Below are 25,630 nucleotides of genomic sequence, written 5' to 3' on the forward strand. Positions count from 1 at the left end.
CACAGCTCTCCGTTTGATACATGGTAGGTGTTCATGCATTTGAGAGAAGAAAAAAATGCATCAGTGACAGTCTCCGAGATAAGGTTTCCCATGGTATTCGGCAGTCAACGCAATCAAATGCCTTTTCAAATCTCGGCATGATCCGTTCTTTGCTCTGCTCAATTCAGATTCTAAAATCAAATCGGTGGCAAAGAGGATGACAGCAATCAAAGTAATCTGAGGAAAATCTGTGGAAAAAAATCCGAGGAAGAGATACTGAACTCGTAATCCAGCGACAGTGGGCACGAGCCCCAGAGTGGGCACATTTTTTGGCCCGACTGAAACGGAGAGTTCAGCTGGCAACTGGCCCATCTAAGGGAACCCAGGACCGAGCTGGCCGCACCGGAGCATTGTTGGTCACGTAAAACTTTGCAATCCAGTCAGGCGAAAAGGCGGAGCCCAAGTAATCCGTTGAACTTGACGGCATAGTTAGGTGATGGGTTCAGGGTTTACGCAATTAGCTATGCTTAACAGGTACTCTGAGCCTAAGGCCAACTGTGAAAACCGTTTGGGACAGCGGAGGAGTTAAGGAGGCAGATCTCGACAATCATGTCTTTGCATTCCTGATCCTCGCATTCTCCGAATGCCAGCTGGCTGACGCCATGATCGATGACGTATGCACCATCCGCAACGGGACGCGTCGTTATGCGCTTGGCAAAAAGTGGCCCGCTTACTCACACCACAGAAAACCCGTAACCCGCCCGGCATGACGGCAAACACCAGGATCCTAGCACGAGGATGAGATAGACATGCGACCGCGCTGGAATCGATCTTTGTTCGAGAGATCAACCTCTTGTTCAGCCGAGCCACAGGTTAAAGCTCGCGGGATCCTGCAGCTGTTTTAGGGGTCTCGATTGTATTAGTGACTGCAGGCATGCAGTTCACTACCTGCCCGGGGTGTGGTTTCCCTTTCATCTAGGGGCTCCATCCCCCCAAAAAAACGTGGGCTCCAGCCATCCCTACTTTGCGAAGGTAGGATGCCAAATTTGTGGAATAACCCGCTTGGTAGTGTATTTCAGTGTAGGGTTCATCAATTAACGCTGTTCTACCCTCCCCTCACCCCCAACCCCAACTCACTTCGCAGAACTATGCTCCTGCTCACTGCTATGCTTATCATGTAATTTTGTACCAGACAGGTTTGTTTTGCGTGCATGCTGTTACAATCATCGAAATCCAAAATAGGCAGAAGAGAAATACCTGCCCGTGCTAAACTTGTTTCCGCGTTAAGCCTTGACTAAGTCAACATAATTTGACTCCGACAAATTTCACAGATAACGCAATGTGGCAAATATAAATATCCGAAGTCGTTACTAGAAGTAACGTAGCGTTGCCAATATGAACACCGATGAATTATCAATAGATGCTCTCAATGCTGTCATGAGCATCGGCAATTACAAGAAAATTGACTCAGAACGAAAAGATGCATCCGGTTTATCGAAGCTACACATAAGAAGATATACTTGACGTAAGAAAAGCCTTCAGCTTTTTTTTTGCACTTCGAGTTGAGCGTTCGTATGCAACTTGAAGACCTTAAAACTACAAGGAGATACTGGGAAAACGGCGATGTGTTAAATACCAGTTATATGGTGTACCGTCAACATTTTGCACATATATATATATATATATATATATATATATATATATATATATATATATATATATGCATGTATATATATATATACACATATACTATACATATATACATATGTACATATATATATATATATATATATATATATATATATATATATCTCTCTCTCTCTCTCTCTCTCTCTCTCTCTCTCTCTCTCTCTCTCTCTCTCTCTCTCTCTCTCTCTCTCTCTCTCTCTCCAAAATTAAAAGAAAAAGCAGATAAAGGGAGGGAGTGAAGGAGGGAGGAAGAAAGGGCGATAGCTATGGAAGGAGGGAAGGTAGAAGAGAGACAAGTATTTCTGTGCATTCTGCAAACTCGCTGATGGAAGCCTCAAAAATAAATTAGGACAAAGCAGCGGTGGACAGAGCAACGTGTATACAGAGCACTCTGCTTACAGACAACTTGATGTCTTGTGTTCACAATTAGCTATATTTGTGTGAAGATGACCATACCATACACAAATTGCACCAATGAAAAACTTAACATGGCAAACTATGCGTCTCTTGTTGACAACAGCTTGACAGCGCCTCCCGTGCATGCCAGCTATGAAACGGCAAACATGTTAATCGAAGCGTACGCTAAAAAGGCGTTATAACGTCTGCCTAAAGCCGCACACGTATTACCGTCAGTGAGTCGTTTCTTAATAACCCATCACATTATCGTATCACGCGAAACCCATCAGGACAATTCAGAACAACATTGGCTGTACTCTTTGGCACCATGGTGGACAGTTCGCCGTTGCAGGCTGCACACAACAAAATCGATTTAACGAAGCACCTCGCAAAAGCGCTTCATGCGATCGCACGTATTCAAGCAGAGACCCGATGACGCACAAAAAATCACAGGAACGCCTCTCATAAAATAGGCATTCGTGGCCGTCATATGATGGCTTTCCAATGCACCGGAAGTTTGGACAACAGGAACTCTAAGAATCACTGTTTCGCCTTAAAGAACGATTCTATCTTCTTATGCTTAGCAGGATGGGGTGGCAACGAACCAAATGGGCGCTTCGTTCCGCGCACCTCCGCGCCACCTGTCAACTTGAAGAGCAACTGCTGGTTCAGGCACTCGTCCAGGTGACGGTTCACTAGGTCGAGTGCGTCGGGAAGCGTCTGGGCGCACACAGGACATACGGCCGCCTCAGCTGACTGGCCTGCGACAGCTCCCGCTGACTGGCCTGCAACGGCTCCGGCTGACTGGTCTGCGACGGCTTCCAATAACTTGGCCTGCGACGGCTTCTGCTGGCTGGACTGCAACGGCTCCCGCTGACTGGTCTGCGACGGCTTCTGCTGGCTGGACTGCAACGGCTCCCGCTGATTGGACTGCAACGGATTCCGCTGACTGACCTGCGACGGCTTCCGCGCCCTGGCCGGCTTCTTCCTGGACCAGACCACCCCTGCTGCAGTCAGGGGCCACCCGAGTGACGTCCCCGCTCTCACCACCGCTTGGGGGCGCGCCAGTCGCCGCCAGCCCGGCCGCAGAGTCGGGCAGCGCGGCCGCCGCACCGCCCCACTCCTGGTGCGCCTCCGCGTGCTCGTCAGGCGGCAGGCACCGGTCCACGTGGGCGGTGAGTTCGGCCCGCGAGCCGCTGCGGCTGCCGCACAGCGGGCAGACGTGCTCGGTGGCGCCGCGGCCAGCCATCTCTGCCAGCGTCACCTGGCGGCAGCTGGCGGTGCCCTCCTCCTCCAGCGCCGACAGCCGCACGCCCAGCAGACGCAGCGGCTCGCCGGCCGCCAGCTCACGCGTCAGCGCCGGCCGCACCGCCGCGAACATCGTCTCAGCCGCGGCCGTGGGCGTGGCCAGACTCTCAGCGCGCGTGCGCAGAGCGAACGTGCTCGTCTTCACCTTGAGCGTGACGGTGCGGCCGCGCAAACCCTTGCGGCGCAGGTCTTCGGCCAGCTGGCGGCAGAGGTCGCGCACCAGCGCCGTCAGCCACGCCGCGTCGGCCGTGGCGGCAAACGTCGTCTCCGTGCTAACCGACTTCTGGTGGCCGTCGTCGGTGGCCGGCGCCGGCTCGCGCACGCCCAGGCCGGCGCGCAGCAGGGAGCCTTGCGCGCTCTCCGAGAAGAGCAGACGCAGCAGGCCGCGCTGCTCGCGCAGCTGGCCGCACAGCGTCACGCCCAGCGCCGCCAGCTGCTGCGCGGACACGTTGCCGATGCCGCAGACCTTCCGCACGGGCAGCGTGTCCAGGAAGCGCAGGATGACGTCCCGGTCGCGCGCCAGGAAGAACTGGCCGTCTGGCTTGTTCTGGTCCGAGCAGATCTTGGCCAGCATGCCGTTGCACGCGATGCCTGCGGGCGGAGGGCGAAGGAGGGGAGGAGGTGAGCTCAGCGGTTCCAGTGCTCGGTTCCGGTAGAGGCAGACCAAATGCACATGGAGGAATAGGACGGGACCCTGACTGTTTATGCGCACGTCATTCCTACTTATGCCAATTCGCTTATTTTCACTCACCTGTTACATCCCCCAGCCCTCGTTTCCTCCTCATCTCCTCATCACCAGCTCGCCATCACGCTTGGCACCTCTCGCCCCGCCCCGCCCGCCCTGCAGGTGCTCACCTGCGCTGGCAGTGAGCTGCGTCTCCTGGCGGATCTCGTCGCGCAGCTGGTGTACCAGTCGCTGGGCCGCCTCGTCCTCAGTCTCCTCCGACTCGCCGGCCGACAGCGTGCAGTGCACCTTCTCCGTGATGTCCAGGTAGGCCTCGTCCAGCGAGCCCATGGAGAAGTTTGGGTCGTATCTGCGTACAACGGGCAGGGGTCAGAGGGAGGTCGTGGGGAGGTCGGAGGGAGGACGAAGGGAGGGGTCACCTTTGGACGATATCGCAAACTCGGCCATAATAAATGGACAAACGTAACAGTTCACGTGACGCCAGGCAGCACCATCAAAAGCGAACAACAGGCAGGAATTATTTTTAAATGTTAAGCCTAATAGGCTGCCTGTGGTTTGCACCTTCCGTGATGGCCACAGTCTACGCTCTCAGCTGAGCAAATTGAACTGCCTTCGCTTTCACCATAGGAGTAACAGCGATGCTCTGACACTGCTGACGGCCGGCAGCGCTATTCCCATGCACCGCACCCTAAGTCTTGCCATTATTTGCCGGATGTTAATGCGTTGCACAACACATTTTTGTCCAAAACAGGGAAATGTGAGCTAGCACGACCATTAGTTTATGGAAAATATCCATATTGAGCAGCACAGCAAGTCAACCAGGAGAGCAAAATGTAACTTACTTCGCACACAAATGACATAAACAGTGCAAACCCCTGGGAGTGATCCCGCGCCCACTCACCGGGCTAGCACCTGCTGGACCCGTTCGCTGGCCGCCCGGTACTTGTCGAAGTTGCAGGGCACGATGACCAGGTGGGGGCACAGTTTGCGCCCGATAAAGCCGGGCATGGCGGCGCGGACCCCGAACCTGCGAGCCGCGTAGTTGGACGTGCTCAGCATGCCCGTGCCGCCCACCGCCATTGGTACGTCCCTGAGACAGGCAGAGCACCGCTTGGTCATCTGGGCTCGCCAGAGCCTCCACAGTGTGGTCAAACCACGGCCGTGGCGCGAGTAACAGCACATTGCTGTTAACATACACAGCCAGTGCTGGATGACATCTCCGATTTCATGTAGCACGGTTCAGCGTCAAATAACAAGTTCTGTAAGTACGAAGTCCACAGCGAAACACAAATTCCTCTATGAGATGATGACTAGTAAACTACAATGTTGTTAGACACTACACCCTCGCGTGGCGACCACGGACACGTGATACGTGCAGCGCGCGGTGTTCCTCTACAGGGGCGCCACCGCAGCTCTCCATCCCCATACCCAGCGAAAGACGCACCACAGCTCTGGGCCCTTCACCAAACACCTAGCGAGAGACGAACCGCACCCTTCACCCCCCACATCCAGAGAGAGAGACGCACCGCAGCTCTGGCCCATCGCCCCCACATCCAGCGAGAGACGCACCGCAGCTCTGGCCCTTCACCCCCACAGCTAGCGAGAGACGCACCGCAGCTCTGGCCCTTCACCCCCGCACCTAACGAGAGACGCACCACAGCTCTGGCCCTTCACCCCCACACCCAGCGAGGGACGCACCACAGCTCTAACCCTTCATCCCCACACCCAGCGAGAGACGCGCCGCAGCTCTGGTCCTTCACTCAACACCTAGCGAGAGACGAACCGAAGCTCTGGGTCCTTCACCCCCACACCTAACGAGAGACGCACCGAAGCTCTGGCCCTTCACCCCCGCACCCAGCGAGAGACGAACCGAAGCTCTGGGTCCTTCACCCCCGCACCCAGCGAGAGACGCACCGCAGCTCTGGCCCTTCACCCCCACACCTAACGAGAGACGCACCACAGCTCTGGCCCTTCACCCCCACACCTAACGAGAGACGCACCACAGCTCTGGCCGTTCACCCCCACACCTAACGAGAGACGCACCGCAGCTCTGGCCCTTCACCCCCACACCTAACGAGAGACGCACTGCAGCGCTGGCCCTTCACCCCCACATCCTGCGAGAGACGCACCGCAGCTCTGGCCCTTCACCCCCACACCTAACGAGAGACGCACCGCAGCTCTGGCCCTTCACCCCCACATCCTGCGAGAGACGCACCGCAGCTCTGGCCCTTCACCCCCACACCTAACGAGAGACGCACCGCAGCTCTGGCCCATCACCCCCACATCCAGCGAGAGACGCACCGCAGCTCTGGCCCTTCACCCCCACACCTAACGAGAGAAGCACCGCAGCTCTGGCCCTTCATCCCCACACCAAGCGAGAGACGCGCCGCAGCTCTGGTCCTTCACTCAACACCTAGCGAGAGGCGAACCGAAGCTATGGGTCCTTCACCCCCACACCTAACGAGAGACGCACCGAAGCTCTGGCCCTTCACCCCCACACCCAGCGAGAGACGCACCGAAGCCCCGGCCCTTCACCCCCACATCCAGCGAGAGACGCACCGAAGCTCTGGCCTGTCCCGCATCTCGACTGCGGCGTAGAACGCGTCCATGTCGACGTGCACAATGAACCTGCTCAGGTCCCGCTTCAGCTCCAGCTGGGCTGTTAGCTCGTCCATCTGTGGCAATGGTGCGGTGCTGTAGACTCTCCCTCTGAGGTTTCAATGTAGCTCACACTGTCTATGGCTGGTTTGTTAAATGATGTGTAGTTTTACTATCTGCTGGACATGCTTCCCTGAGTACTCAACTTCTCCGAGCAAAAGGTTGAATAATCAATGTTAACATTGATTAAATAACAACTTGCTGAAACATGCATGACCCCACCTCAGCTTACATTTGTGACCAGGCACCATACAAGCAAGCAATGCATATTATTTTATCTGCCACGGTACTAATTTTTGACAGATTCCAAGCATGTTAGATTCATTTGTCATACACTCACCAATCGTTTTCAAAAACAGATTTGTCCAGACATGTGATACTGAAACAGCCTCACATCAACCAACCGACAATGCTCCAAGTCCTCAGATCAGTGCTATTGATTGGGACCTGAAAACAGTCGCGCATTGACGCCTCCTATCATCCTGCGCCAGGCACCTGCAACTCAGCCCTGGCGATCTGGTTCGGGGTGAAGGTGGACTTAAGTTCCAGCATATGCTTGATCCTCTCATCAATTTTTTCTTGTCGTTGCTTTTTGTGAGCATAAAACTTTGACCCTCTTGAAGCCTCTTCAATAATCTGCAACATACGAGATAGATGAAAGGCCAGTTGAGATCTCAGTGGTGATTCAATTTTTTATTTTCAAATTAACTCTAAATCTTTTGAATGAATGGATTTCTGGGATCAGAACTCACACAAAGCAGTGATCATGTGAACCCTGACCCCTACCATACCCTCACGCAATTCCGGGTCAACGGCGCAATTTGGTGGTGAAAGCTTCACCTGTCGCAATGCTTGGCAGGGTCCATCCTGCCCTCTGAAGCCATCTGACCTTCATTGCCAGGCTACCTTGGCAGTAGTCCATACCTATCAAGGACAAATAGTGAGCTCCCAAAGGGACTCAAACTCACCCCATCACCCATGGGTGAATTGGGAAGCAGGCACTCAAACCAATTTAGCCATCTGGACAAACCTTACTATATGAGCCTTCACATACAACACATTTTCACCAATCAAAAAGCAAATGTCACTAGTTATCAATTCAGTTGAGATAGCACAAACGAAAAATTCAGCTACACAGTTAAATGACTATGAAAATTATGGGGTATAACAATGCTCTACCTGATTGATTTTATCTGTGTCTAACCCTTCCATGCCAGCTTTCGAATCATTGAGCTTCATAGTAGCCAGCTGGCTCCTCCCACTGGATGGCAGACCATCTGATGCCATCTTGCTAGCTAGGTGCTGGTGCCTAGCATGCAGCAACACGTTGTAAGGTTATCTGAAACTGAACAGGCAAATCAATGAAAGTAATGGCATGCATCTGTTACTAACAACTCCACAAGGAAATCAGTGTAAATCATGTAATACATCTTCTGATGGCAACCTCACACTGTTCTCGACTGCATAAAACGCATGTTATGCTCAGCATATTTGTCCAGTGTAGCCAGCATCAGCATAGCCAGCATAGCAGTGTAGTCCAACATCCCAGCAGGAATTTCAGCACATGTGTGCTGCAATTTTGGGAGCCCAGTGTTTGGTCCACAGTGCCATCAATTTTTATGCATAGAAAGCCAATGTTTCAAGGTCAGATATTGAAAATATGATTTCAAGCAAACAGACAAAAAATGTTTTCACAAAAAAAAACAATTCAAAAATTTAGCACAATTGGCTTGGCCTGGCTTTGTGTTTTGAGGATAAGGTCAAGCACACCAATGTTCCCTAGCTGTCCCATGTATTAGATGATTTTTTGCAGACCTAACACTGATTACTTCAAACATAAGCATTAGATTTTATATAACCAAACCTTGAGGAAATTAAAACTAGGAAGTTACCTAGGGTACAAATTAAACCACAGATGAGTGGAGGCAAAATTACTAGGCTTAATCAGGTGTTAGAATTTTCTCTGGTTAAGCTCCAAAACCACTGAGACAAATTACTTGGCACTTAAATATACTTGGATTTTCTGTGATGGCGAGGGGGAAGGGAGCGTGGATGTGCGATTGGGGCTTTACAACACACTCAGCTACCGAGGCTATACAGCGTCGCCTGCCTCTCACCCTGGCAGGAAGGGCGGGCACCGCGGGGAATCAAACCCTGTACCCCTGGTTTCCCAGACGCCCAGCAACCAACGCAGACACGCTAACCACTACACTACCAGCACCCGAGGGGGGAAGGAAAGGTGCTTTTAAAGAGTGTGCACTGTGCATGCATGCTATTTGAACTGCTCAGATACCAACAGCAGTTAAAGACTGCCAGATGACAAGAACATCTTGACTGTTACGAGTAGACAATATAGGGTGCATGACAGCCTAACTTTCTTTGCTAAATGCAGGTCCCTTTTCTCATTTATCTTTAAGGAATCGACATACCCAAGCCTAGCTTGCTTGTTCATCACTAGCAGCAAAATCGCCAGCTTGTCGAACGGGGATCGATCCGCGGTGGATCGAATTCAGCATTAGAAATAGCTAGAAAAGAGACTCTTAGATGAAAAACCGCTGACTTATGGAGTAAACACCAGGTTTGGCCAGGCTACAAAAAGTGGAACAAGGCTACATAAGGAACAAGTGAAACTAAGAAGTGAGTAACGAGTGGAACCAACCACCTCACATACTAAACGGCGTTCTCCCGATGCAATCTGCAACTGCTACAAACACAATGCAAAAGAACACAAAACCCGAGATCCAACAGTGGCAGACCGCGTTACGCGCCAACAGCAACAAAGTTCTCGGCACCTTCGCTGAGCTCCATAAAAAGAGTTGCCAAATTACCAGCATGCAGACGATGATTTGCAGCCCTTTATCTTCACGTGAAGTATGCCGGAATGTTGAGAGTGAAAGAGAAAAAATTGTAATGTTTTATTCTGCTGTCCGCTATCTATGTCCGTGTCAAAAATTTAAAATATATTTACATCGTAGCTGCCTGTAGTGAAATCGTGTTATTAGGTAATTTTTCCATTCCATCTAACTTGCTTAGAGTTGGCCATTCTCATATGGAGGGTAAGTGGCGCACTTGTATCAATTGCAACTAATGTTTACTAACTGTTGCAGTGGCGAGTGGGGCGAGGGGCGTGGAAGGAGGGATAAAGGAACGGTGCGAAGGGGTAATGAGTGAGGCATCTAGGGGAATTTGTACGCGTGATGCTCGTATGCGTCTTGCTTTTGATTTTCGCCTGATACTTCCTTGTCGTACACGCAAGTTCAGAACCATGTCTCTCAGTAGTATCTTATCTGGGCTTGAAAACAGCCGGCTGGGTGCCTAACGAACATAGACTTTCGGACGCGGAGGTCGGTAGGGTGTGGTCGGAGCATGAAGAAGATGTATATTTGGGTTTGTGAGATTGGATCATTTAGATAGCAGCTAAGATTACTGGTTGACTCAAGTGATGTATTTTTAGGTCTATGATTGTGGTGAACTATTCATTCAAATACATTGGCATGCTCTTTTGTGCTTTAAAATGGTGCCTCTTGAGTCATTCAGGCTTGGCACTGGAATCCTGCATGTGGGTGTATGAACTGAGTTTCAGAAATGCCTTCAACATGCCAATTTGCATGAGATAGCTATTTCAGAGAATACAAAACCTACAGTTATTTTATCACACTACCAGTATTGCGTCATCACGTGTGTCAGACATAATTATGATGATCTCACACAATTGATGGTTTTTGCATGTCTTGCAAGTATTGTGTTGCCAGCTTAAGTTTTTCATCCCAGCCAGTCTGCTAAAAATCCACATGCTGCTCTGGATGCTTGGATTTGTGTGCTAAATCCTGAGCTCACATGCACCAAGGTCAGGCTAGGCCAACCTACCTTACCTTACCTTACCTTATGGTGATCGGGAATTGTAAGAGGCCACTAGGCCTGTAGGTCCCGGTCTTGTCAGGCTCCCGGTCCGGTAACCAAACAGTCTCAAATTATGGGAATATTCAGTGTGGGACATCATACATGATGTCAGCCCAGTGCATATCAAGCCTAGCCTTGAACTGTTCAACTGAGGTCGACGACACCGACACGACCGGGTGCGGAAGAGGTTCCAGTCGTTGACAACCCGCGTGCTGAACAAGTTGCGACGGACGAGAGTCCTAGCTCGAGGTTTTCTGAGCTTCTATTGGTGTCCTCTCGTCACCTCCGAGTTGTGCCTTGTCAGGAACTCCTCTTCCATAGCGACATGCCTTCATGAAATAGCTGGTACACTGTTACCATGTCTCCCCTGCGACGACGATAGTACAGTGAGGGCAGCTGAAGGAGTCTGAGCCTCTCAGGGTAGCGTCGCTGAACTCGTTCCAGCCGTTTTTGGTCCAGTTTGCCGAACGGGCCCCAGATAACGTTGCCATACTCTAACCTGTGCTGATTTTTCTCTATATTTGCACACAAGGTATTTTGCACACAATGTGTTGTCAACAAGGTGTTTTTCCTTAAATTGCCTTCACAGTGTCATGATTTCTTGAAACATTGGCATTGCGTGGCTGACATTGGTGATCACCTTGCACCAATCCCTGAGTAAGGAATTACCATGTATATGCACTCAAATTGTTTCTCCAATCTTGCTGCTACACTGACATGGTTTGACTTTGGAAAAACATGTAAGGTTTGTGGTGTGGACTCTGAGTGTCAGCTGTATATTTGGAGGAGTTGGTGTGATGCCAGTTACCATGAATGTCATGTGGATTGTGATATTCTTCGAAGTTATTTTTAAACAATGGTGGGAAACTGATTCACCCTTTAGAATATGAGTTGAAGAGATGCATTTTATGATTGTATATTTGTGCTAAGTAAGGAACTATATAGTTGAGTGGTAATATTTTAGTTAATAACATTATGTTGTATAGTGCTGCAGTGTTTATTTTCTCATATTATTGGTCACCTGGGCTCAGAAACTTCTGTTTAAATTAAGATATTCCTCAAATTAAAAAAGTTGTCTCCCCAGGATACATGAATTCATATTCCCTAGTACCTTTAAGAAAAAATTAATCTAAAGCTTTTGAACACATAAATGACAGAATTTGGTGGCAAAAGTTAAACATGCCTGCTCAGCATGGTTCATCCTGCTCTCTGACATTACTTGACTTTTAGGGCGGCTGCGCGACCTGAATGGTTGTTGGTAATTAAATGGTAAATGGTTTTACATATTGCATTATTGTGGTCATCCAGAAAAGGGACAGCCTTCTCATGTTCATCGCTGAGAAGGTTGAATCACGATTGTCAATTTTCAAGATATGTGTATTAGATAGTAAGTCATTGATGAATAACACACTTTTGTCTTCAATTATGGGTGTTTCAACATTGAAGCCACAGGCTTTATTTTGATGAATATGAAGCTGTGTGCTGGCGTGTTGAATTCCGAGTGTGGCAGCTGTCTGAGCATGTGTTCTTTTGCGATCAAAATGCACACGTGGTGAGGCTTGTTACTACTAAGTCACTACATGTGATGTGTTTCAGCATTTACCGCCACTGGCATTTGCCGCGGAGCAGCTGGCGGAGGAATCGAACCATGAGCGAAAAGTCTTCCCCCATATACCCTGCGTTAGATGCGGTACAAGAATACGTCATTGGTAAGTCCGGTGTCTGCCGCGCTGTCCCTTATCCTACGGCGTTTGTTCCAAGCTTTCGCCGTACATGTTTCGGGTTCGGACCCACCTCACACAAAGCTATTCCTCCCCCCCCCCCCCCCCACCGGCCGACGCATCCCCGTAGCAGCCGCGGACAGGGAGTATCCGCGACCCCTTACGGACATCCTGTCAGCGGCCGTGGGCAGGGGTGTGCGCGGCCGCGGGCGGGGGTGTCCGCGACCTCTGACGTGGATGCGCTCGGGTGATGGGCGCTGGGTGTGCCGTCGGGCCGGCTATCGCGCGGCGCGATAGGCGAGCCAGGGCCGCGGCCGGCCACAGGCGGCGGGCCGCGTCCTCAGTGGTGCGCGCGTCGCCGCCGACCGCCACCGCGCCGTCATGCTGAATGCCCTGCGCTCGTCGATGAAGCGGCGCCGCCGGCCCACGCTCTCCGACTTCGATGATCCCGAGGAGGAACGGCGCTCCATGAACTTTGCCAACTTCTACAACAGCTGGCAGATCGGTAGGTGGCGGCGCGGTGCGGACCAAGGCACGACGGCCCGCGTGAGGGGGCCTGAGATGGGTCTGGAGCATGCTGGGCCGCTCCGGCATGGTGGTACGGCTGCGATGCCGACGGGCTGTGTACCTCCCGCTCCTCTGTGCGCTGGAGGACGATGCCAGGCGTCGCGCCGTAGGTGAAGCTGCATTGGTGGTGTGGGGGGGGGGGGGGGGGGGGGGGGGATTGTGAAAGCTATCGGTCGCCGTCCTCGGCTGGAGTCACAGCCGTGGTCGTGTGCCAACACTGCGGCCCCGGAATGGCACTGTCCGCGTCCGACCGGCCGCGAGTCAAACCAAGAGACACCGCGCGAAGGGCCTGGGTCTCCTGCGCGTTTCCAACCCGTTGTTGGGAGGGCTGATTGGCAGCTGCTTTGCCTGGTGTAACACGGGCTCGATTGGGGCGCATGCCAGGGACGTCGGGCCATGGTTGACTGTTTGTCTAACCCCCAGTCATTGTTGGGCCGATGGCGGCTGTCTGGCGCGATTCGAGCTCGGGCTAAGTCGGATCGCATGCCGCTGAGCTCGTCTGATTTGGCCCGTCCTGTTGTGGCGGAACTCGACGCTGGTCGTTCAGCACATGGAGAGCGGTGGAGTGCGCGACCACAGGAGACCCCGTACTGTCCAGGTCGGGGCGAGTGTCCGCTCCGTCTGTCGTCGGCCCTCTGAACCCGCGTTGCGCAGCAGTAGAGAGCCGGTACGGTCAGCTGCGCCCGGCCGGGTCTGTTGCTGCTGATACTGACGTCAGTGCTGAGCGAGTTATCGGTGATTGATATGACTGAGATCAATATTATGATGAAAGATATGATTGCTGGCGACATCCTGAGTGGGCTGTTCACCTTGTCCATAGTCCGGAAGGTGAGATCGCTGCACAGCGTCTGCTGCCTTCGTGCGCGTCCTCCGCTGATCAGTTAGGATCGGCCACGCCAGTTTGCCAGACCGCGTCAACTAGCGGTATTTCCGGCAGATGGCGTTGCCAGTTGGGAACGCGTGGTCTTTGGAAGCCGTTGGTACCTGGAAAGCATCCCACTCATGCGTTATCTGCGCCTTCTGGTGCTATTTGTGTTGTGAGGCATCGTCAGCCAGCCGCACTCAGATCTGGTAACAGCCAGCCGCCTGCATCGCTTTCCGACCGCCTCGGCCGCCATCTTGGCCGCCTCGGTGACTCCCTCTGACCGTTGCATCAACCGGTCGCACGCTCCTGGTCAGGAGCCGGCGTCGCCATCCTCCGATAACGATCGCCGACCGTCGGCCGTACGCAGTTGTTGTTGGAACTCAGCTGCGGTCGGCGAAGCTTCGACCACCGCTGATCGATGCGTTGGCTCCGGTATCAAACGGATTCGGTGATTCCGGTAGCATGCAGGCGGCGACTTTGGGGCGTGGAACTTGCGTCTCCACGGACTGGGCAGTTCCTTTGTTCCGCTTTATGTCGTGGTCTGCGAGCTGATAGTGTTTCAAGATATGCGATAGTGAAAAGCTGTGGGTACGTTGTAGCCGAGTTTCGGGCCAGTCTCCACAGCAATGCTGAAAAAAACGCTGGCATGTGAGCTACCGTATAAAATTTGCAGTAGTTCATTTGTAAGGGTGCATATGCATGTCGCTATGCACATGCAACCTTGTAATCGTCTCAGAAACCCAGATGTCTGCCTATCTCCGATGGAGACGATATGGCTCAGGGCGGAGCACCTCCCTATGATGGATAGGTTCTCATTTCATCAACACACTACGCAATACGCTTCGTAGGATGGCAGATGTATGCGCCGTGGAATGGTCAACAGATTGCTAGTTGCCCTCCAACGATTATCCAGTCTGCTATCTTGCTACGTAAATTCGCTGGAGAGCCGAGGCTGCGTGCGAATCGCTGCTGCCGAAATAACGTGTGGGTTCCACTCCGATAAAATAGCACCGGCTGCTGACAAACACGACAGCAAGCGTGTATGCGGATGGTGTTAACGCTCCTTACGGCTGTGATTAGGGCTGTGTGCAAGACTTCACAATGGGGTTGGCACGACTCAAACATTTGCGCCGAAAAGCCGAGTTCAGTGTGCTGTGGGCGCGCACAACTACCAGCGTATCGCAAAACGACATGGCATGTTCCCAATCAGTGCATTTGTAGGTGCCTGGAATTTTCAGCTGTCAACATTTAGTGACGTATGCACGTGACTAATGCACGTATCAATGCATGCCATAAATTTGGTAAGGGGGACGTGACGACCCTGGCTGTGATTTCTGGTGGACTGATGGCGGTTAACATGGACGGTCGACACCTGCGTAAGACGGACTGCGTCCGCACCAGATGCCATAGGTCGCGGCATGGTCACGCTCCATGCCCGCTGTGCAAACCAACACGGGATGATTGAACGGACGGCGCTCCCGGCGGTGGTCGTGGGTTCGATCGAAACGGCGTTGGCGCGCTTACTCGGCCTCACGTGCGTGTTGTGCTCGCGGCGTGCCGCGGCCGCACGCAGTACGGAGGGGCGTGCAGGGACTGCCGCTCGGCGCGCGGCCGTCCTGTTGTTTGTCATCGCTGGGCGGCCGGCCCGGCCGCGGCAAGCTGGCCCGGTCCCGGTGACCGGGCCGCGCTCGGTGGACCGCTTGTCGCCATAAGGTTGTGCGAGAATCATCTGGAAATTCGGATAAAGCTGTATTGGGTACGAAAATGGTTACCTAAGACAGCCTGAACGTTATGCTTCGTGATATTTCGGGCTCTTTCTGAAATATTGTTCGATCACCCCAAGTAAGGCTTTGCGAATAACCCATCATCAAACTCAGCTCCCCCTGCAGTGTCGTCTGGTCGGACGAGTGGCTTTATTCAGTAAGGTTGTGTTCACATCTGTGAGCGTCTCCATACCCGGTACACTTCTAACAACGGCTTAGAGTACAGCAACTGTCATCCACTTGAGCCTACGCGTGGCCAGCGCCATCGTGTTCTCCGCAGCTGTTTGCCGTTCAACTCATCCAACCAACGCGAGTGTGCAGCGGTGCCTGTTACGGTCTGTTAGGCCTGCACGGCCACACTTAGGCACGGCCACACAGGCCTGCACGGCCACACTCTGCTAGGCCACACGGCCTGCGGCCTGTTAGGCTGTCTGAGGCCCGGCCGATCCGGCTGCCGGAGGATGCGCGGGGCCGCTGGGGTACATCTTCGTGCGTGGGGCCACCTGGCCTCCGGGAGAAGCATGCCCGTCACACTCCTGAGGCTACCCTGCTACTACTCTTTAGGCCGCCCTGGCCACATGTCGGGCTTGCAGTGGCCTGGCAGCGCTCCTGGGCGGCCCTTCCTGCAGCTGCAACTGGCCCGGCACCGCTTGCGTGCGAGGGAAGTCTGCCTGGGGCCGCTGGGCGTTTGTTGTGACTTGATTCCGCGTGTTCTGTGCACGCGCGAGCAGGCCGAGGGAATGCAACTTGAAATGTGAATTGTTTCGGGTTGAAAGGCCCGTCCCGGGTTTTTCGCGTTCGAGAAGCTGGTATGTTTGCTGGTATATTTGCAATGTAGCTTGTACTGTGATCGATTGTTTCGGCTGGAGAGGCCCGGCGCAGCCTTCACGCATTCGAGAAGCTGGTATCTTTGCAGCCACTGGTCACAGATCCACGCAGTTTCCGACATCAAGAAACAACATCGCACTCCCACCACAATGCCGCCTCCCCTCTCGAGTAAGGAAATATTTTCAAATTGCTAGACAGCTGAAAAACGGAACCGGGGCAGATCTCACCGACCGGGCGGTCTCAGCCACACGGAACCAAAAGAAACTAATGGAGGAGAAAACGGAAAATCGTAACGGGAAAAGCGTGGGTCTACGTGTGCAGACCGGTGCATGCTTCCGTGCGCCAACCATGGGTCCCGTTTTGAGGAGTTTTAATACTTGGAGTCACATTTCAACAACTCGAGCAGGTAGAAACGGAAGAGCAGCTGTACGTCGTGGATGAATGTACTGTCCACGGAACTCACTAATGGATCACAAAACTCTTCGGCCCATAGGTGTGCTAGTGATCGCATGGAAAGGGGCCAATGTTAACATCTCGGAGACTCCCACGTATGTGGCCCGGGTTCGAATCCCAGTTGCGCCATGGGCCCTGAGCCCTGATATATTAATGACCAATGCAGCTGCTGGCGCTCCATAAGAAGCTGCGCGACGGCATGCCTCGCGTTCCCTTTAAAATAATATTGAGAGCCGTCCCGAACACAACATGCGTGGCCTAAACCTGACGACGTTGTAGGCCATGCGGTCTACAGAGACGCTTAGCCTGTTTAGCGTGACGAAGGTGAAATATGCCTGTTAGCTATCAGAATAGCTGCGTTCGTCCGTAACACTGGTCACAGTTGTCAAAGCCCGTGTAATTCTGGCAAGTTCGTTGATGATCGTCGATCGGAATTGCGGAAGCCTGACTGGAATCGAACGCATAGCCAGTCCATCCTTCAGCAATGTTTATATCAGCGCATAGATCAAACCCATTGGTATCGGCCGTCGAAGATGTCGGGCTCCGTAAGCATGGCTTTTCGGCATCAGCCAGATGCTAACAACTGACAATCAGGCAATGCTTACAACTGACAATCAGGCAATGCTAACAGCTGAGGACCCGACCCTGGCAACTGACGGTAACGTCCGTTGACGACCCGCTCGTCCCATGCGTCCAAGGACGTGGGGCGGGGCACAAGGCGGCTAACCCTTTCGTTTGCATCTGATCGGTTGATTCGCATCACGCTCTGATAGTGACTTTCTTTTTAGCTCTGCATTAGGTTTAACCGAAAGGCTGTCTTTAGCTGGCTGTGCTGACGGCCGAACCTAGTGGTTTTACGGTTCTCTCAAGACGAACTCTCATCTAACCCATATCCGTACCCTCACCTGGCGGCCCCCCGAGTTAGTTCGGGTGGGACAGCCTTTTCGAAGAGTGTCCTGGACAAAACGGGGTCTCCTCACAGGGGGGGGGGGGGGGCTCCTGGGCGTTATTGTGCTGTCATATTCAAGGGATAGGGCACGTAACCTCATAAAGAGTCATATGTATCATATCCTTGTGAATTGCAGCAATTGCAACATAGTAAACAAGATGCTGAGGAGTGGAAAAGTCTCCAAAATCCCCCCCCCCCTTCTTATTCATTAAGGGACATTACAGGATTCAACAAAGAGCCCACCTATCTCGAGACAGGGACCTCTTTTCCGTAACCACGCCTTCTAAGGCATGGGAGAGTTTCCTAATTCAGAACAGGATCCTGCCGATCCACAAAGGTGGCCTCCAAATCCGACAAAGGGCCTCGCTTTCCCAACACAGTGCATCCTGATACGGAGCAGCGGCTTTCTGGCACATGAGAGGCGGTCCCCTGGTCTAGAATGGGGGCCTCCCCATGTAAAGTGGGTGATTCTTATCCAAAGCAAGGGACTCGTAGTTCCTAGCGGGGCTTCAGAGCCAGAAAATGGGATTCTTGATGCAGAAAAGCGCCTTCTGATCCTGATTTAGCATCACCTCGCACAGCTATTTTAGCCCCATTGGCCTGCATTTTGGCAGCATATTTGTAGCTACAAAATCTTAAGTTTGGGCAAAAGGGATCTACAAAAATTTGAGGTGGCAAAAAAGATCCTCTCGCCTCCGCCCGTCTGCCCGGCGGGGGGGAGGTACCCACCCCCTCTGCCCCTCTTCCTCCCCACTGCTGCGCCTCCCCTGGTCGTCGGTGCCATGTACGCCCTCTGGTTTTATGCTCTCCATATTGTTGGGCCGGGCCTTTCCTGGGACGAAATTCGTTATTTTCTGACTTGAATAGCAGGTAGACCACTAGCGGAATCGGAATCGTGAATATCTATTCCCTCTGCCGCCCCGCCCGCCCACTCGCCCGCATTTACGCCGCGTTCAAGGCCGCCGGGCGGAGAAGGAGCATCCGTCAACGCCGCGCCCTGCCGCCCACGGTTGCGGCGTTGGCGGATGGCCGGGCTCGTTTGGTCGACTCCGGCGCCTGCATTGCACGCTGGTGACGTCACAGCGGGGCGTGGAGTTTGGGCGCCCGCCACCCGCCGCAGTCGAGTATCGACGCGTGCGGCGGGAGTGCCGGCGTCAGTCGCCGCGTGAGTCGTGCGGTACCGCGTGAGCCGTGTGGCGTGAGCTTCCCCGTCTGTCACACGGCGGGCGGGCCGGCTAGAGGTCACGGGGCGGGCGGCGTCATGGGCTGCGCCAAAAGCTCGCTCAGGCAGCGCTCGTACACGCTGGCGGACGAGCTGAAGGCGCACAACGCCACTGTGCGGCGCGCCGAGAGGGAGCACGAGTCTCAGGGTGAGTGTCGGCGGGGAGGAGCTGCGGCGTGCCCGCCCCTTTGTTCATGGGGCTGTCCGGGGCCGCGCGCGGGAGAGGGGTGCCCGGCCCCGCGCTGCGGGCGCGGCGTTGGAGCGGCCGCCGCTCCGGACTGCCCGATGGCGACCTGCCAGCCGGCCGGCGCCCCGCCTCGCCGCGCCCACCAGCCCGGCCCGGCCCGACCCCACGGCTGTCCGGTGACCTGAAGACGCGGTGCTCCGGCCGGTTCGATGCCGACCACACGCTGCCGCCGAGCCGGAATCGCCGCGGCGAGCGGAGTCCGGTGTTTGAACGCTGCTGGAGTGATCGGTCTAGTCGGCTATTCTGCGCCAACCGCGTGCTGGCGCGAGGTAGCATCCCCCTCGTCCCACCTGCCGGTGGGCGGCCCACGGCCGCGATGGGCGTCCGGGGCCGGTTCATGCAAGACGGACGCCTGTCTTCACGAGGGTGATTCCGGCTGTCATGAGCTGGCGGCCAAGGCCAGCGCAGCGGCTGCAACAGGCTGCGCTCGTTGACAGGTCCATGCCAGCCGCACGTTACGCCCCGGGGCGCCGGGTCACGGCCCGCACCGCGCTCCGCGAATTACGAAGGGCTGATCGATTCGCTCGGGCGGGTTCAGCGTCCAAGCTGGGCCAGTCTGCGAAGGGGCGGGTGCGGGGTGGGCGGAAAATGGGCGAGACGGGGAGGGAGGGGAACACGCGACGTCGTCACACAGGTGCACACCCGCTCTGTAGTGGTGTATTCGCTGTCCGGATGTTCGTGACGTCTGGCGTCGTGACCGTGCGGTGACGTGCGCAGTGGCTCGGAGTGGTCGGCCCTTCCGAGTACTGGTGCTCCGTGTGCGGCAGGCGCTAGCGGACCGGACGCGAGGGCTCGGCCGGGGCCGGCCCGTCTGCCGAGCAAAGCACGGTTTAGTGGGATGTGTGGTGCAGCCAGAGACCCCAGTGGGCAGGTTAAACTCCTGGACGCCGGTGTTGAACGAATGAAGGCTGGTTTGGGTATACATCTTGGGAACATAAATTGTGTGGGTGTGGGTACTAGCAGCAGTGTCAGGAACGTCAGATGCATGCCTCGAGATGCGTAACCGAATATTAGTGACTTTCTTTGAGTCATAACGGGCTGTGTGGACACGTCTTGCATTGATCGCCGTAAACAGTAAGCTTCAGCGCCAAGTCTTCGTAATGGCTCGTTATTTGCGGATTGTCTCGACTAATATGTTACCTGTGGGCGCCGGGTAATTAGGACCGATAACGCATGGGTAGCTGGCGGGCGTGGCTCCAGCCCCACGCGTGGCGAGGAAACTGGACAGACAAAATTCCTCTCGTGAAGACCTGCAGACCCAACCTATTCTTGCGATATAACTTTAGGCCCTCCTGCTTGAGATACCGATATTGATTAATTGGATGGTCAGTTTTAATTGGGTGTTGAAGTGGCAGCTGTAAAAATATGTCCGACAGGAAAGCAGTCCTTTCCGCATACCAGGACAGTGAGTTGCAAGCATGGGCCGCAGTGGCCTTCGATCCTTTTATGGGACATTCCCCCTCTATGGCTTCCCTCTCGTTTTGCTGGCATCCATGATCCGAAGCCTACCCCCCTCCCCCCACACCCAATCCACGATTACACATTGCTGACTTTTTCTGCATGTGGCCATTCAGTATTTTCTGTCAATGAATTCGCGCGCGACGCAAGCTACCATACCGCTACTAATACAGCATCAGACGTGGCCCCGGCGCCGCTGACCAAGGAGTTCCCAACAACCGACTCCCATAACCATCAATAGCGACGCTGGATCGGCGACTGGGCGTTGGGTGACGTCACGCACTGTCCGGGAGGTGACGTCATATCTGATCTGCCGGTTCCGGGATTGGAGGAATGCAAGGCTCTCACGCCCGGCGGGTTAACGGATGTGTGACGTCACCCTGCCCTTCAGCGGCCACTGGCATGACGTCATAGCACCGCCAGCTTGGCGGTTGCTGTCGTTCGTGTTGGTCGACGCTGCATCGTATTGGCTCTCTGGCTGCAAAAAGTTGCTTGGCGCGCATTATGTCGTGGCAAACAGCGTCCAAGGATGAGCTGCTAAACGCGTTGTGTCCTATTGCAGCCGGCTTTGTGAACTGCGGGACGTTCCACAAAACCAGCCGGCTTCGCTAACAGTGTGCAGTGTCGGCGTCATTGTCGTCTAATGTCGAATATGTCCAAGGGCGTACCCTCGAAAACTGGAGCGATGCGGAAAAAAGGTACAGTCGCAACAACGCATGCCGATCAACCCGGTGTAGCACAACCCGTGGCTCGTGTGCTGTTTGTGGTGCATGGTTTGTGTTACGTCGGATTACACAGATAACTACTACCGGTCGTCAGTAGGCGGCGCGTGCCAGGATGGCTGTAGCTAGTGCCGGGCATGACAGCATAGCACCGTCACGCCTGCGCCTGAAGCCGCGGAACCTGCGGCTGGCTCATCTGTGTCAGACCCACGGTATGCTGACCGAGTACGACACCGCCATACCCGCCTCACCACCCACACACAGCGCTGGAGCGTCGCGTGCTCCGGCGGTTACGATGCCGCCGTCTAGCATACCCGTGCCCGGAGTCCCAGTCCCTTGATCTGGCCCACGGCGCTGGCGCACGCCGCCAGCCTGAGCGCGGCCCTGTGACCTGTCCCGACCTGTGTGGAGGAGCGCCGAGCGACGGCCGCCAGCCGCCAGCGTCTGGCGCCGTCGGACGCGACCCTGCGCGCCGCCCAGCGCTGGGCGGCAGGGCTCCCGTATCGTGGCTCCGTCAGCCTGCCGGCAGCGTCGGTCGGAGGGGCGGGCGGCGGGTCTGTTCGCCGAGGTCGGGGACCCACCCTAGCTACGGAGCGCCGTGAGTGCTGCCCAGCGGCGGGGTCTCCTCTTTTGTCGTCCCAGTCCTGCTGGTGCCGTCGGCTGACACCTGACCAAGAGCTGACCAAGCTGACCAAGGTGTCGTCACACGAGCCCCGTCCTGCTCTCAGTGCGCATCGCACTCGCTTCCGCTCCCCGGCCAGCTTGTGGCGCCGCGCGCAGATACGGCTGAGGTGACGCGTCCTTTAGTGGGGCGGAGCCCACCCTCGGAGTCAGCGGCTCCGGGGCGTGTCGAGCGGCGCCGACGCGTCCCGAGCGGCGCCGGCGCGTCCCGAGCGGCGCCGGCGCGTCCTGAGCGGCGCCGACGCGTCCCGAGCGGCGCCGACGTCGACGCTCTCGGTCGGACGCGCTGGCCATAGACGCCGCGGTGGGCCGGCGTCGGGTGTAGCTCGCCGTGTCTTCCTGTTAAGCTAGAGGCTTATCGTCGTGCACTCTTGTGTGTGGGTAGCGCGGTGTGGGACGAGTGAGGGTTGCAACAAGGGTCAGTTTTGTTAGATGTGAGTGACAGCACGTTTGGAGCCGTATCGCTGATTTGTTTTAGGTAGTCTGGTCTGGTTCTAGTTTATTTCATGATGTTTTCGTTTTTACGTGGGAATGGTTGTGATTTTGCATTTATTCTGCTGACGGTCAACACTTCATATTGTCATGGCTGTCTGGCCAAAGAACGTTGTGAATGGGCTGCAGTGTAAGAAACGTTATAGCTTTGCTCGCTTTGGCGTAAACGTAAGGACACCTCAACTGACGTTTGGGTTACTTGTCGTTGCTATTACGAGCAAAGGTGGTAATTAACACGTTTTAAAATGGTGGTTTTTGTTAAGATTATGAGCTGCATCTTAATATTGCAACTTTGCTCTCATTGACTAATGACGCAGCAGCAGATGTTCCGGATGCATTTTTTGTTTACTGTTATTGCCGCTGTGTTCGCAGAAGCCGTAGAGAGGAGCAAGTCGGTTGAAGATGTGATATCGTTTCTCAAGAAGGGCACCCTTCTATGGAAGGTGAAATCCCTGAGCAAGTGGTACCGAAGGAAATACACCCTGGATTTTGAGCATCTCAAGATCAACTATGAGCCGTCTCATAAGCCCGTCTGTGTGGAAAAAAGCACCACGCGTAAGTTTACCGGGACCGAGCTACCGTTTATTTGAACCGTGGGAACGCCGGAGCATCCGGCAGTTCGTGGTAAAAGTGATCCGTGAACGGTACTTTTGCAAGAAACATGTCGCCATTTTTTCAGGATGCTTTGCAAAAGAAGACGCTTTTGTGAGCAATGGCTATGCTTCGTGTTGTATTACACGAAGAAAGTGTATGGACTGGGCCTCCTTTGCCGTGTCCAGGTTATTGCGGGCCTATGGGTTTAAGGGACGGAGAGGCGAGAAGTTATCCTGCCCTCCCGCAGGACAACCCGCGCCTTGTTCCCCAGGGAACCCGGCCCGGGCCGTCTTGCGAGCAGGGCCCCGCCGGTGCTCCGCCAAACCGGACGGGACGGGACGGGACGGGACGGGGCCGCTCTCTCGGGTGTATGGCCTCGCCACAGTGTCCCGCTGTGGCGGGGCGGTCGGGGGCCGGGGACTGTGCGCGGGAGGGAGGCGCGGGCCGTTGCCGGGCGGACGCGTCATGCTCACACAGCCCCGACACTTCCAGTGGACATCAGTGACATCCACGACGTTCGGAAAGGATGGAAAACGGACATCTTCAATCGCATCGCGTCAAAAGTGGAGAAGCGCATCGTTAAGATGCCGAACTCGCCTCCGCTGGTCGACGAGAGGAACTGCTTCTCCATCATTATTGGTAAGATGAATGGCTGTGTTGGTCAGACCGTGGCATCTTATACTCAACACCGGTGATGGTGCTGGGTGCTGTGCTGGGCGAGCGGTCGTCGGGAATTCGGCTTACTGCGTGAGGTGCCTAGCTCGGAGGTGTGGCCCAAGTGTGGGGAGCCGGCAGGCAGATGTGCCCGTCTGAAATGCTGCTGGCTGCAACGTGGGGAGTTGTGACACATTGCATATTCTTGCTTTTACTTATCATTGCAGCGTTTTGACGTGGCCCTTGTCTGGATGAGGGGGAGGGGGGACGGGATCGTGTCGACTCTCCAAACTGTGATTGATTTGAGGGTGGGGTGAGCAAAGTGCTTCAGAACCGTATCGTCCCGCGGTGAAACGTAAAAACCGTACGAAAAGAGCTCGGCCTTTTACTTTTCGATTTGTAACTAGCTGGTACCAATCGTGGTATGCGTCGCCCACCTGGTACTGGTGGCGATCTATTCCTCCTCTCGTAGTTGCGAGAGCTGCAAGACACGTTGCCATCTAAGAGCGGAGTTTGTCTACTCTTGTTTCTTGCCTCAAATTAAGGAACCATGCGCGTTGCCGGGACGTCACTCTTAAACGAATGGCTGTATGGTATCCCTCCCATACGGTGTCAGTGTCCCTGTACCTCTTACGCACTATCATCCTCGGAAATAACCTCCGTTCTAACGAAAAATTCAACAGTCAGAGGTCTCCCGTCCCGTATGTCCACATTGACCCAACTCTGCATATCCCCTGGCCATCGCGCTGTGGACTGGGCACTGGCTGGATGCGTCCTCACTCTGTCACTGCACTCCTGATGGATCCGTCCTCATGGGCGAAATGACTCCGTACATTGGCTCAACTGCAACCGGTCGTCTTGACAGCCGCGCTCCTGTTGAGCGATTCAAAACAGCGGTGCAGTCGGAGGCGGGGTTGTTATCGGGCGCGGCATTAGGCACGGATGATGTAACCGGTATTATTTGCGGCGCTTAGCTCGCGGTCGCCTATCCTGCGCACAAGTCGGTGATGCACCGCTTCAGTTGATCAGCTGCCAAGCCGTGGCGCCACAAAGCGCCACCCGGCAAGGAAAGCCGCGGAAGTCGTATTGTGGTCTGATCCCCCCCCCCCCCCTCGCCACCGCGAGACACCACATCTGGTACACTACAGAGACGCGTGCCGAGCTGTCTGCAAACGGTAGGCTACACATGTGGGCCCACATATCACGCCCGTCAGGTGCGCCACGTGCCGTGTTCCCAGCGCCACCGTACGAGGTACACCGCTGCTGCCCGTGTGCACTTGTCCCTTGTGAGCATATTGGGCAGGCGCAGCATCGGAGGTGCTGGTTGGTACAAATGTTGAAAATGGCATTTGATAACGCCGACTCAATCCTCAGAACGGAGGGACTATGGTTTGTTCTTGAGCCCGTTGCTACGAATCAGAGATCTGCAATGCTTGTTCCGCAACAAATGTCGTGATCTCATTGCTGCTCTTTCCTAAACGCATCACGGCGGCTCTTTCAGTCACGTCTTCGCCCGCCCCGATCATTGTGGAAATAGGGAAGTAGTAACAGTAATAATATTGATAGTAATCGTGGTAATAGTAATAGTGACGATAGTAATAGAAGGAGTAGTAATAGTAGTAATGGAAATACCAATTCGCACCCCCGTTGAAGTCTGTTGCCAGGTTTCTAAGGAAGCGGTCGCCATCTTGCCGTTTTTCGAGGATTGCTGGACGAGCCGGTTTTTTCGAGGCTCGCTGGACGAGCCCGTTTTTCGAGGCTCGCTGGACGAGCCCGTTTTTAGGTTTGCTGGACGAGCC

The 25,630-nt window shown here is 54.5% G+C and overlaps 2 protein-coding genes across 9 annotated transcripts in view; one reads left to right on the forward strand and one right to left on the reverse strand.

Moving 5' to 3' along the window:
• Nucleotides 1-2,759: 2,759 nt before the first annotated feature.
• LOC119108299 (DNA polymerase kappa) lies at nt 2,760-9,181 on the reverse strand. Its single transcript, XM_037231875.1, has 8 exons — nt 9,145-9,181; nt 7,895-8,060; nt 7,211-7,351; nt 6,617-6,732; nt 4,959-5,147; nt 4,228-4,406; nt 3,186-3,963; nt 2,760-2,784 (listed from the first exon to the last, which is right to left on the reverse strand). Exons 2-8 carry the CDS (start codon nt 8,000-8,002, stop codon nt 2,760-2,762), a joined length of 1,536 nt encoding a protein of 511 aa, XP_037087770.1. The 5' UTR covers nt 8,003-8,060; nt 9,145-9,181.
• Nucleotides 9,182-9,830: 649 nt separating this feature from the next.
• LOC119108627 (1-phosphatidylinositol 4,5-bisphosphate phosphodiesterase eta-2) overlaps nt 9,831-25,630 on the forward strand; it is a 32,308-nt gene continuing 16,508 nt past the window's right edge. The window contains exons 1-4 of one of the 8 annotated variants that reach the window (XM_037232230.1): nt 9,831-9,875; nt 12,212-12,324; nt 22,956-23,138; nt 23,670-23,816. In XM_037232230.1, the coding sequence (XP_037088125.1) occupies nt 12,264-12,324; nt 22,956-23,138; nt 23,670-23,816 (391 nt within the window). In that variant the 5' untranslated portion in view covers nt 9,831-9,875; nt 12,212-12,263. Of the gene's footprint in view, nt 9,876-10,038; nt 10,060-12,211; nt 12,325-12,691; nt 12,842-18,873; nt 19,132-21,250; nt 21,387-22,955; nt 23,139-23,669; nt 23,817-25,630 lie in introns of those variants that run through there. The other 7 variants (XM_037232231.1, XM_037232232.1, XM_037232233.1 and 4 more) reach the window with 7 other exon arrangements.

The sequence above is a fragment of the Pollicipes pollicipes genome, unplaced genomic scaffold, assembly GCF_011947565.3.
Source record: "Pollicipes pollicipes isolate AB1234 unplaced genomic scaffold, Ppol_2.1 Scaffold_6686;HRSCAF=7923_pilon_pilon_pilon, whole genome shotgun sequence".
In the NCBI taxonomy this organism is placed as follows: Eukaryota; Metazoa; Arthropoda; class Thecostraca; order Pollicipedomorpha; family Pollicipedidae; genus Pollicipes; species Pollicipes pollicipes.

What these genes read in the sequence shown, in the direction of transcription:
- LOC119108299 (XM_037231875.1), bottom strand. Translation starts at nt 8,002, where the DNA reads ATGGCATCAGATGGTCTGCCATCCAGTGGGAGGAGCCAGCTGGCTACT. An exon ending in CGGGACAGGCCAGAGCTTCG is followed by an intron (nt 5,148 to 6,616) that starts GTGCGTCTCTCG and finishes TGCCTGTCTCAG; the next exon opens with GGACGTACCAATGGCGGTGG. An exon ending in GCAGCTCACTGCCAGCGCAG is followed by an intron (nt 3,964 to 4,227) that starts GTGAGCACCTGC and finishes CTCCGCCCGCAG; the next exon opens with GCATCGCGTGCAACGGCATG.